Below are 12,846 nucleotides of genomic sequence, written 5' to 3' on the forward strand. Positions count from 1 at the left end.
AACACAGTGCAAATGGCTGACAGCTGTGCTTTTATGGAGGCGTTCTTTTGAAAAAATATTTACCACCTTTGCCTGTGTGGCTGCAGTGCTTGCCTATGCGTAGTTAGTTGTAAATCTGTATTAACCAAGGGGAACAGGGTGGTGGTCTTGAAGGGTTGGCTGCACTGGAGTTGCATTTTCTGACTGAGGGAGCAATTTTCCTTGGATTTTGTTTCCAAAAAATGGCCATAGGAGAGTTTGAATTTAACCACAGAATAACTTCACTAATATCCTGAGTTTTCCTGATTTGCAGTCACTCTCCAGTACAGTGAGAAAAGCCACTTGTCTTGCAAAGTTTGCTGTAGTGGGCAAAAGGGGGCAGTTAAGAGATCGTGTTTATTTCAGGGATTTCTTTGACTGAAAATCAATATATAAATCTGCTCTTCAGCACATTTAGGATTTGGATTTCACGTGTTATTGTAGCAGCATCTTGCATATTACCTTGAGTCTCTTTTGTAACAAAGTGTTCTGACTGTCTCACCAATTATCCCACAGTGTGATCTACATTAATCTTATCTTCCTTTTGTTTATTTTGCTTTTAGTGTGTTCCAGTGCAACTGTTGCAGACATTGTGTTTCTTGTGGATGAATCCAGCAAAGTTGGGTCAAAAAACTTCCAGCTGATCAGGGCATTTCTCTTAAAAGTTGTTGATGCCCTGGATATTGGTCCAAGGAATGTGAGAGTTGGGCTAGTGCTGTACAGTGATGAACCAAGACTAGAGTTCACCCTGAACACATTCAAGGATAAACTGGAAATCCTGAACTACCTAAAGAATTTACCATATCGAGGTGGACAAACATACACTGGAGCAGCCATTGAATTTCTAAGGAATAAGGTTTTTACTCTAGAGGCAGGCAGCAGGAAGAAACAAGGAGTGCAACAAATTGCTGTGGTTATCACTGATGGTCAGTCCTTGGATGGTTATGCTAAACCAGCATCTAAACTAAGACGTAAAGGTGTTACTGTCTATGCTGTGGGCATCCAGAATACCTCAGAGAGCAGAAAGCTTGATAAAATTGCAACATATCCCCCAGGGAATCATGTCACCACCCTGAAGTATTTTCTACAGCTGTCAAATATCAGATGGAAAATAAAGAAACAGCTTTGTAATGAGATTGTGAAAAAGACGTTTGTAGTCTCATTACAATCGCAGAATCTGAAAAAAGGTAAGAAGCACACATGAAAATGCCATTTCAGTGCTGCCAGACTTGTTGCTGATGTGTACACCATCTGTACCTAATGCAAGAGGAAATAAAAATTCAGAAAGATTTTAGAGATGTTTATAAAATTCTGTTAGTGATGGGCCCAAATGTCCTCCAGCTAAGATTTGCCCTGCTTGGAACCCTTCCCTATTTATTCCTGCCTTTTTGGGGAAGCAAGTGTCAGGAAGCCTTTGCTGCTTCCACTTGAGCAAATTCCAAGTCTCCTTCACATGCAGGTGAACATGATTCTGCTCAGGATTCTTCAGGTTAGTTGTAGTGGTCCCTACAGCTTAACAACATTTACAGGTAGACTGAGTCATGTCTCAGTTACTTGAATCCAGGTTACTTTTTCCATGACATCTCTCCTTTAATGTTTTTTGCACTTGTCAAAATCATGTGAAGTTTATAGTGATTCTGAATTCTGACACTGATGAAACATATTTTCATGTCTCACCTCTAGGAGTAGCTAGTCCATGCTGTTAATACCAGTGCACGAGGCTAGTCTCATAATGATACAAATCCTAGTAATGTTTTTATTTTCATACCTAAATTCTACCCAGTCTCTCCCAGTAAAGTCTCTTACCATTCTTTTTCAAATTAGCTTTGTTTCTAGCTACACTTCCTTCTTTTGTCTTTGCAGGCTGTCACACTGTTACTGTACCTCATCGTATGTACTTTTATTCTATTTTTCTCTCTTTAATAACTGTTGCAGTCCTGACTTCTATTCCATCCTGCTCGCTATCCTTTTACAAGTAACAGTGCCAGTAACAATGGGTTTCATTACTCCATTTTATCGTCTTGACACATTTTATTTGTGTAGAGGAGTTTGGTCATCTCTTATCCAATTTATTGAACACCCAAGATTTTACAAGCTTTTGGACTGAAAGGCTTTTCTCAAATAAAATTACTTTTGTTGTTTAGGTACCTATTTGTGAGGATTGCAAAGTTGTCAAGTGATTTTTCTCACTCTTGAAAGTGTCAAAAATTCTGTAACTCCCCCTTTCCATCCCTCCCCCCCACACACACCTTTTTTTTTTCTTGCTAATTAGGTTGTGTGGACACAGAGGAAGCTGACATTTATTTCTTGATTGACGGCTCTGGCAGCATACATCCAAGTGATTTCGACGACATGAAAACATTTGTGAATGAGACTATCAGAATGTTCCAAGTTGGTGCCAACAACGTTCGTATTGGTGTGGTTCAGTATGCATCTGAGTCAAGGACAGAATTTGTGATTGGCCAGTACAACCAAATGGTGACGTTAGTAGAGGCAATTAGGAATATTAATCAAATAGGTGGAGGTACCAGAACTGGAAATGCATTAATATATATGAAAAGTCTGTTCCAAATGGCATCTAGGGAAAATGTTCCACAGATCCTGGTAGTGATTACAGATGGTCAATCTGAAGATAAGGTGAAGCAAGCATCAAGTGAGCTGAGGCAACAAGGGATCACTATCTATGCCATCGGTGTCAAGGAAGCTGATCAACAACAGTTGGAGGAAATAGCAGAAACAAATGATAGAGTGTATTTTGTGAATGACTTTGATTCCCTGAAAAATATTAAAGATGGAATTGTGCAAAATATCTGTTCAACAAATGGTAAGAGCATCTCCTAAGCCTGATCCTTTCCAAGCAACTAGTATTAGAATGTGCTTATATGTTTTGTTAATACTGAAAACGATATTGCTACATATCAGAAATAAAGACTTGCGTGTTGGTAATCTCATACTTAGCCATGTCAAGACTAGGTAACCTTCTTTCAACGTACAGATTTTACTAGTCGATGAGCAATATAAAATAAAGCTAAACAGCAGAAATTGAACTTCTTCAACTGGGAAAGTGCCCTATAGTAAAAGTCTAAGTACTTGTTCTTTGTCTTGTCCCAACCACATTTTGTGAGAAGAGACAAAGAACCTGGTGATAATTGCCTGCAGTCTAACACCGGGTACTTGTGGTTCTGAACAGGTAAGCAGTCTGAGCACTGCAGAACACTTGGCTTTCACAAGGAGATAAATTCTGATTTTTCAATACCCAAGTCAGGGGATGTTTTTCTGACATGTGCAAACTACTCTTATCCAGGGATTGTGTGTATCTCTTTCTGCACCACATAATAGCTTGAAGGAAAGCAGTTATATCAAGCAGCAGGATTCTTTCTCTTGAAGTTGGGGGATGAACAAAGGCATCTCTAGCACTCTCCAGCCTTTGTTTACATGTTAGCCGTTAAGCCTCGAGTTCACCTTCTGCAGTCAGTTATTTTTTGACAGATCTACTGATGACATCTATCTGCCCATTCTGTCATTTACTGTCTTTTGGGTTTTGATCCAGCTGAAATGTTAAAAGCGCAGGTGAGAAGAGATTTGTGGTTTTAGCCTATTCTTTTTTTTTTTTTTCTTTCTTTTTCTTTTTCTTAGTCTGTAAAAACGTGAGAGCTGATGTTGTTTTCCTTGTGGATGGCTCAGAAAGTGTCCGTCCAGATGAGTTTCAGAAGGTGAAGGATTTCATGCAGTCCTTTGTGAACAACATTAATGTTGGGCTTGATAATGTTCGAATTGGCGTGCTTCAGTTCAGCTCTAAAATGAGAGAAGAGTTCCAGCTTGACAGATACAACACTACAGCTGATATGCAGAGAGCCATTCAGAAAATGAAGCAGATTAAATCAGGAACACTGACTGGGAAAGCACTGACCCTTGCTGCCCCTTACTTTGATCAACCTAGAGGAGGACGTCCTGAATTGAAACAATACCTAATAGTGGTCACCGATGGGGAAGCCCACGATTCTGTAAAAAAACCAGCCAGGGCCATACGGAAGAAAGGCGTAACTATATTTGCTATCGACATGCTCCATGCGAACAATTCCCAGCTTTTGGAGATTACTGGCAGTCAAGACAAAGTGTTCTTTGAGAATGACATTAACTTCATACAAAAGCAGATTCTCTTTGAAATTTGTAATCTACAGAATTGTAAGTAGTGATGATATCCACCTCTGTATTTTCTTTCTTTTTTTTTTTCTTTTTCTTTTTTCCTGTTAATTCTTTGTAAGGCAAGATTTTGTTTTCCATGTTCATGGTATGATTTACAGCTCTGTTCTCCATAATGATACACAGTGGAAGTGGAATGAAATGCAGTATAAGAACATAGACTTGTTCTTTTTGTAGGGTGTGATCTCACTCTTTTTCTTATGAGAAGGTAGGTAAATATTTCCCCTTCTTTAAGGAAGACACCCAAGCTTTTGCTTTCAGGCTTCTGCAGTGTCTTTGCACTTTAAGGTTACAGCTGGAATATGGAAACAAAAATCCCTATGCAAAGGGTTGAAGGAGAGAAAGGGGTGAGGGAGAGAGACAGAATTATAACCTTGTTTCTTTGTTTCTTCAGTTTTCAATAACAGTGTGCAAGAAAAGGGCTGAGGGAGAGAGACAGAATTATAACCTTGTTTCTTTTTTTTTTTTTTTCCTGTTTCCACTAATAGTGTGCAAGAGAGCAGAAGTTGCTGATATCATCTTTGTAGTGCATGGATCATCTGGTGTTACAGACCTGCAGTTCAAAAATGTGCATCGTCTTATAGAAGCAGTAGTTAATACCTCAGTGGTTGGGGTGGACAAAGTTCAGTTTGGTGTTGTGGTCTATAGCTCTACGCCGGAGGCATATTTCTTGTTGAATTCATATGCCTCCAAATCTCGGATTAGAAAAAAAATATTCAACTTGAAGCCTCTGCCAGGCAAGCCCTTTACTGCAAGAGCTTTGAACTTTGCAAGGCAAAGATTTGGTGTGAACTATGGTGGACGTCCATCGTCTCTTGCTGTCACTAGGATCCTTGTTCTTATTACTGATGAACCAACTGTACCATCAGATAAAGCCAACCTTCCCATGGCCATAAAAGCTTTGAAGGAAGATGAAATCAACTTAATTGCTGTTGGAATAAGCAAAGCAAACAGAGCAGAACTTAAAGAAATTTCTGAAGATCAAGAAAAATTATTCTTTGCACAGAACTATGATGCACTGGGAAGCATACATAAAAACCTTACTCAAATCGTGTGTGAGAAATCTAAGCCAGGTAAAGGATACTTATGAATAGATCTACTAGATCTTTTTTCTACAACTGATGCAGACTGTTAAAAGCAAAGATCAGTGTTAAATATATTTTGTGGACATAATAGGAGGATAAGTGGAAAAGTCTGGTGACAGCTCTCTGCTTAAAATGCAGCACATATTAAATGCAATCTCAGAAGTTATCTTCTACTGATGGGCTTCCATCAGCTATTTTCAAGAGGCTGCTTACACTGATGAATGAAGGCAGATTTCTTCTAACAACTAGTTTTCATTAACATAAAGCAGTTCTCTACACTTGAGCAGTGCCCTGGCTCCCCCATATATTGAGCCCATTCTCTCTTGAGGCCCCTGTTTCTCTGTGTTCCCTTCTACTCTTCTGTCTCTCATTTTCTGTCTAGAAATAGGTAGTTTACAGTCAGTGTGTTTAGTTTATTGTTAAAGCTTCTTTAAAAGTGAGATGGTGTTTATCCCTGCATATATTCTGTTATGGGGCACAGTTAACTATTTTTGATCTATGCATGGAAAAGTGGTTGATGATAGATTTACTCTTAAAGGCAAAGAGTTTCCACTCCTCTCCACTCATTTCCCTTTTCTGATTTCTTTCTTGTAGTCACCCAGATCAGTAAGATTCTGTGCAATGATGCCTTCTGCATTCCCTCAAGTGTTAGGATGGATATGATACAGCATTCAGATGGTACACTGTTAGGTCCCAGCAAGGGAAAGCTATTGTAATAAAACTTTTGCTTTATTCTGTGTGGAAAAAAATGTAAAGGACACAAATTGTAGTGCTTCCAGGGTAAAGACAGGCACCATGACTATGCTAGAAGGGTAAACTTCCCACTAATCAGGCAGACCAGCTCAATAATTGTCCATGATGGCTTGAAAGATGGCTTCTTGTCCATCCTTTTTTCTTGCTGCACAACAAACAGTATCAGGTTCTCTCTACCAAGCAATTAGATCCAGTGAAATACACCTTTGACACCTTGAATAGAAGCTGCCAATAAATATGCAAGGGAACTCTGCTTAGGCAATGAAAATAACAGGCAAAAAATTTCTCCACCTCATGGAGAAACTTTCTCCATAGAAGTCATGCAGTTCAAGTGCTTTTTCCCCAAAGTGGCCTTCCAGGTACCAAGAGAGGATGAATATTTTGAGTGAGGTAGTTATACTGATTTAACTTTATTGGTAGGTAAATTCTGTCATTCCTCAGCCAAGGGGTTGACATTGGTTGCAAGTTCTGTTTTGTTATGTCTCCCCCAGCCGGTCTTTTAGCTGATATGTAAAGAACTGTGTTTTCTTCTGCAAGTTAATGCTGGGAAAAGATGAATTTTATCTATGCATGGAAGTTCATAGGGTTAAAGTTAGATGATGGATAGATGATGTCCTTGCATGACCTCTCTGTGAACAGCTTTTGTGAGTAAAGGCTTACACTGAAGAGAAAAAGGAAAAGGTTAAACAGTGCCAAAATTATGTTCCTCACTGTTTTTGTTGTTGTTTTGTGTTCCTTCCCTGCTTTTTCCCTAAGTTTGCAGTGAACAAGTAGCAGACCTGATGTTCTTGATGGATGGATCAGGAAGCATATCAAACAATGACTTTTCTGTCATGAAGACCTTCATGAAGGAAGTTTTGGACAGTTTTGTTATTTCTAGGAACAACGTACATGTTGGGGTAGTCCAATACAGCGAAGAACCCCAGAAAGAATTTTCTCTTAATGAGTTCTATAATGACGTCATCATAAAGGAACGCATCGACAGAATCGAACAACTGAAATCCTCTACATACACTGGGAAAGCGCTGAGGTTTGTTCATAGTCTTTTTCAGCCTGTCCACGGAGGCCGCAAGAAGAGAGGAGTTTCACAGAACCTCATTGTGATTACAGACGGGCAGTCTCATGACAATGTGGAGGATGCAGCAGTGGATTTGAGAAGCGATGGGGTACATGTCTTTGCAGTTGGTGTAGGGCTTATAAATTCCTTTGATCTGCTTCGAATAGCTGGTGATGCAAAGAGAGTGTTCACAGTGGAGAACTTTGATGCCCTGAAAACCATCAAGAGGACTGTTGTCAATGAGCTCTGTGAATACAAAGACATTCCTACCCAGGGTAAGCAATGTAAATGTTTTGTTGGGTATATAACGGTAAATTTCTACGTGGCTGCAAGCAGTCCCTGGCAAAAGTACCAAAGCTATCTGGGAAGCAATGCAGCTGTTTTACCAAAGAGCTCTGCTCAGGTTACTCGGTTTTGTAACTTTCTACATTTGCACTTTCTTCGGTCAAGAACCATTATGCTTTTTGCTATATAGCTTCAGAGGTGAGACAGTGCTTCACATCTAGCATTCACCTTCATAGCTCCTCAGTGTCTAAAAGGAGACAGAGAAGACATGCTCTCAATATCCTAATCACAAGAAAAGAAAAGAAAAGAAAAATGCAATTTGGTGGTATTTGTAAAATAGCGTTTCAAAAAAAAACAACTGTCATCTACAGCTGACCATGACCATCCTGCTCCAAAAGGACTGTCAGTAGCAGCTGTTGACAAAAGTCCTACACCAGCACTGTTGAGAAGGGGGTGTGGGAAAATCCATCCTTAGTTATGTGGGAGGTATTGGCATGGTGTGAGTAGCAAATTCACGGTGATGCTGAGATGCTACCCAAAAGCTTTCCCTATATAAGAAACAGGAGGCGGTATTTGCTACTACATCTAGTTGGTGGCAACGGTAGATTGGATGCCCTTCCAGGGATGTTGCACAGCCTGAGAGGCTCTCAGCCCAAAAGAAAACAAAAGGTTCAGTTGTGCCTCTGATTAATGTAGCAACTTTTATCAGATGTTGGATGCTGTTTTTGTATCTGAGTTTATTCTAATATGGTGCTGCAGTATCAGTCACCTGGTCGTGGGAAGATGGAGGCAGAAAACCCACAAAATTGTTCTTTAAAATTATGTACTCATGCCAGTTATACAGAAGGATAATACTGTAGATGTTCGTTAAATTGCAATAGAAAAAAGTGGCAAATGACAAATCAAAAAGATGAATTTTCTTACACTGAAGGTAAAGAAGGGACCTACTGGGGTGTAAATGGATGAGATTGATTAGGGACAGCAGGAAGAAAATGTGCTGGAGCAGTTCTCTTTCTGTGATCCCATTCTTGCAGGGACTGTGACTGTCCTTAAAGCTCCATGTCTTCCCTGCATTTTTACCGTAGAGGTAACATTTTACGAGAGTCAGACACATGCTGTTTATTGTCTTTGTTATACCATAAAACTGATCATACCTAGCTCTCCGTACCTAGCTCCAGGTTTAATTCCCCTACTGATCAGAAACTCACTGTGAGGAAGGCATGCTGTGATGACCACACTGCTTGTCTAAGGCTTTTTGTAACAATGGTTAAACAAATAGAAATAACTTCACAAAATCGTTGAACAAATAAAGTTACCTCTGCTGCACCCTGGGCTTAGGAGATCTTAAACACAGCAAAACTGGCTGATGTTTGCTGGAATGGTGGGGTCCAAAAAAAGAGTTGAATCTTCCCTCCCAAAGCCAGAAGCTGCTCTCTATGTTAATGCCGTCTGCTCAGGTGATTTTCAGAGAGGATAGCCTGGCCTTCATCAGTATGAGCTCTGTGCCCTAACCCCTTTTTTCCCCATCAAAAACGGAGCAAACCTCCACCTGAAAAGGCATCCCCTGGCTCCTGAAAACAAACAAAGGGCTGCTGGGAAAGTGGAGTGCATGGATGTGGAATAGCATGAGTGGGGCACTAGCATCTCCTGGTGTCTCATGACCAGAGAACAGAGAGATTTAATGGAAGATGGAACAGTAAACTCAATGTATATATCTACAGGCACACTTTTTAAGTTTAGAGAGAACAAAATTAAGGAAAGCATGTTGGCTCTGATCTTACTGATTTATATGCTTTTAAGTTTTAGATCAACTTGTCTCATAAACCAATGATGCATTTCCTATGAAGATTGTGTTATCTTGGCTGGGAATCTCTTTTCCTTTATTCACTGATCTTCTTACCCATAACAATTCTTAATTCCCCTTTCTCCAGTCACTATCTTCTAGCCAGATTTTTAATGTAAAGAACTGCATTCCAGGTAATGGAAAGTCAACAGGGGGACAAAAAAAATACCTTTGCAGCATGAAGACAGGCCAGTTTAATGAAGTGGATGTGTGTGGGAGAACAGGTGATTAGGAAAACAGGTTAGGTACATAGAAGTGTTTAGTACTGCAATAAACAGACTATTGACAGAGTATGGAAGCTGTTTCACACATTCTCATATGCAACGCAACAAAACAGAAGTGAATGCTTTATTGTTGTTCTGGTACTGTTATTGCTGGTACATGAGGAGTTTGCAGGTAATGCTTCTCAGAGCTAAGCAGTGTGGATGATCAGGGCTAAACTGGTGAGTCCATGGCTGCCCTTTGCGTTTCCTCCAAAGAATGTGGTTTAAAAAAAAAATCTCATTTTGAAAACATATTTTCTGTGTGCTGGATGTGAACACATACTGGAAAAAATATCTTGTACGTTTAACATTCCATGGAAATGTCTCATCAGAAAATCCATACACAATTAGAAAAAATGCTGTTCCTGAGCTGATGGTGGCCTTTGCATCACAGGTGTTCTGTGAATCTTGAAATCAGATGGGCAACCTCACAAACTCTGGCTAAGGGGCATGACTGTGTTGTGTTTGTATGTGTGTGTAGATATATTTAACTGTTTAAGAAAAATATTAACTTGCTGTGAACTACACAGAAAAGCTGTGTAGATTTCTTATACTGCTCCAAGGCCTGAATGTCATTTGGATTTTGTAGCCATAAAAACTCATTCACCACAACCTTCCACGTTTAAAGATTCTTGTGCTCCTTAGCAGCAAATCATACCCTCTGGGGGTAGTTTGTACCATAAGCATGAATACTGGAATATAACAATTGTTACTCTGAGGTGAAATTTTCTGAATTTATTTGGTTAAATAGCTGAAACACAATCATCTTTCCCAAGGCTTTTCTCCCTGGTTCTATAGTGACTAAAACAAATGGGAAAACCAAATTCAATTGCTCTTATTTTCTATTCTACATATGTGTACTATCCGAATTGCATTCATTCATTAAATATCCTTTGTTCCCCCTGCAAACAGAGCTATGAATGACAACACTGCAATGAAATTTTTAAGGAATAATTGCCCATAAGAATTAGCCCAAAGTAGCAAACATGGAAAACAACCTTGTGTTTGACAAGTGTTTCAGAGCCAGTGGGTGAAGAAGGAACAAAATTAGGGCGAGTGCTGTTTTACACATAAAATTGCAAGTCTCAGACTACCTTGCAGAGATACAGTGATGGATAGTGATGCATCTAGGGACACAATAAAATCCAGCATGACACATGAAGAATCAAGGTACAGAAGAAATAAACCAAGTAGTTTGGCTGCTTGACTGGGGCAAGAGATTGCAGGGGAGTAACAGACCACATCACAATATTTGCTGTTATTATCAGGAACTATGCAAGCAATTCTGCAACTGAGGTAGCCCTCACCTCACAGCAGCTGTTATTCACGGTGTTATTCACGGATATTGCCTGTAGAGGATGCTGCCGCTATCACTTTTGTTTCTTTGGCCTGTTGTTCTGTGTTTGTATGTAGTATCAGATCTTGTGGCAAAACGATAAAGCACAGTCAGCCCTCAAGCTTTGCATTGCAACTGGGATATGTATTGTGTATTTTCTGCTGGTAGCAAAGCTTATGGAAATACTTTCAAGATTAAGCCCTTTGAGGCCATTTGGCAGCTGAAGAAGAGCTGTAAGCTCTTCTTCACTGTTTTGCAGTTTGTGTGTGTACATGTGTCTGGTAATATAGGATCAGGCCTTAGTAGCTGCAAGTTTATGTATCCCCACTGAAACTGGTGGTCCGATAGGTTTTCAGTAAATATAAAACACCATCTCACTGACTCCGACTTCTGGTTTTAAATCTACCATGTTGATTTTTGTTCCACTCCCATGATCCTGATGAAAGACACTGTTCATAAATGTTGTATGTTTATAATTTCCTGCTTCCTCTGCTTTCTTCACAGATTGCAATATGGACCTTTCTATAGGAATTGATATTTCAAGGCATACACGGCCAGCATCTTCACTGCTTCTGAAACAGAAATTGCAAACATTCCTCCCCAAACTTTTACACCAAATGAAATCACGGCCAAGTGTCTGTTGTAAAACTGGCTTTCCAGTCAACATTAGGTTCAAATTTCAAGTATTGGCACAGGCCAAAAAATTAATCTTTGAGTCTGATTTTGAGGACTATAATGAAGGGATCATCCAGAAGTTCTTAGATGCACAGGCCACAGTGGACACTTACCTGAATGTGGACTTCTTACAGGCAATTCAGGAGAAGTTCTTTAGTGCAACCTCTGCTAAAGTGAAGGTAATTTAATGGTGTGAATATACAAATTGGAAAAATTACGTAGTTTCAAATTTGTTGACTCTGATGCTGACTACTGCAGGGAAGCAAAAAGGTAGCTCAGGAATTGGTGGTCTCAAAGGCTTGACCTAATCTCTTCTGAAGTGAAAGGAATCTTTCCATTTATGTGAAAAAAAAAAATCTCATTGAAATGTTTCAGGATCATTGCCTTGACAGTTTACTTTTAATAAGGTGCTGACTCAGTAAGGCACTGGGCACGTTGTATAGTAGCTGTTTGAATATTTTCACTTGCTAAGGTCTCTGTTGAGGAACACCTTACTGAGAAAGGACATGTTTGCCCTTGTAAGAGTAAATACATCAGAAGAGGAGACCGAGGGGTGACCTTATTAATGTTTATAAATATGTAAATGGTTAGTGTCAGGAGGATGGAGCCAGGCTCTTGTCAATGACATCCAATGGTAGGACAAGGGGCAATGGGTGCAAGCTGGAACATAGGAGGTTACACTTAAATATGAGACAAAACTTTTTTACGGTGAGGGTGACAGAGCACTGGAACAGGCTGCCCAGGGGGGTTGTGGAGTCTCCTTCTCTGGAGACTTTCAAAACCCACCTGGACACATTCCTGTATGACATGATTTAGGTGTTTCTGCTCCGGCAGGGGGATTGGACTAGATGATCTTTCAAGGTCCCTTCCAATCTCTAATATTCTGTGATTCTGTGGTATGGGACATCCATCTGGCTGGTTGGGGGTAGCTGTCCCGGCTGTTACCCAGAGATGATGGAGTAGATGCAGCTCAGATGGCATCCAGCTGAAGGTTATCTTGCAGAATAGAAAATCTTTGCTTCTTCAAACTTCTTTTCCACATTCACATATAGGAGAACTCCTCTGACATCAGTGAAAACTCTTCATTGTTTAAGTCACAGCAGAGCTGGTCTTCAGGCTAGCATACTAAGAAAATGACACATATAATACAATAATAGCAATGCTAAGAAATGGGTGGCAAGACAGATCCCTCACATAGGAGTGCTGTCAGAGAAAAGAGAGTTTTGTGTTCTTTTCTTCTTGCTCTTTTTCCACTGTGCATGTTTTAGGTCTACAACAAAGTAGTGGAATTTGAACTACATTGTAGTCAGTTTCCAATGCAAACTGTA

General features: G+C 39.9%; 1 protein-coding gene across 1 annotated transcript in view; it reads left to right on the top strand.

Annotated features, from left to right (window-relative positions):
• The window catches only part of COL6A6 (collagen type VI alpha 6 chain), a 47,583-nt gene that overhangs the window by 4,281 nt on the left and 30,456 nt on the right, over window positions 1-12,846 (top strand). Inside the window, 6 exon segments of the mRNA XM_080578589.1 lie at window positions 582-1,205; window positions 2,291-2,842; window positions 3,655-4,203; window positions 4,710-5,294; window positions 6,816-7,391; window positions 11,348-11,697. Coding sequence (XP_080434715.1) covers window positions 582-1,205; window positions 2,291-2,842; window positions 3,655-4,203; window positions 4,710-5,294; window positions 6,816-7,391; window positions 11,348-11,697 — 3,236 coding nt within the window.

The sequence above is a fragment of the Anser brachyrhynchus genome (assembly GCF_964034855.1).
Source record: "Anser brachyrhynchus genome assembly, chromosome: 2".
Lineage (NCBI taxonomy): Eukaryota > Metazoa > Chordata > Aves > Anseriformes > Anatidae > Anser > Anser brachyrhynchus.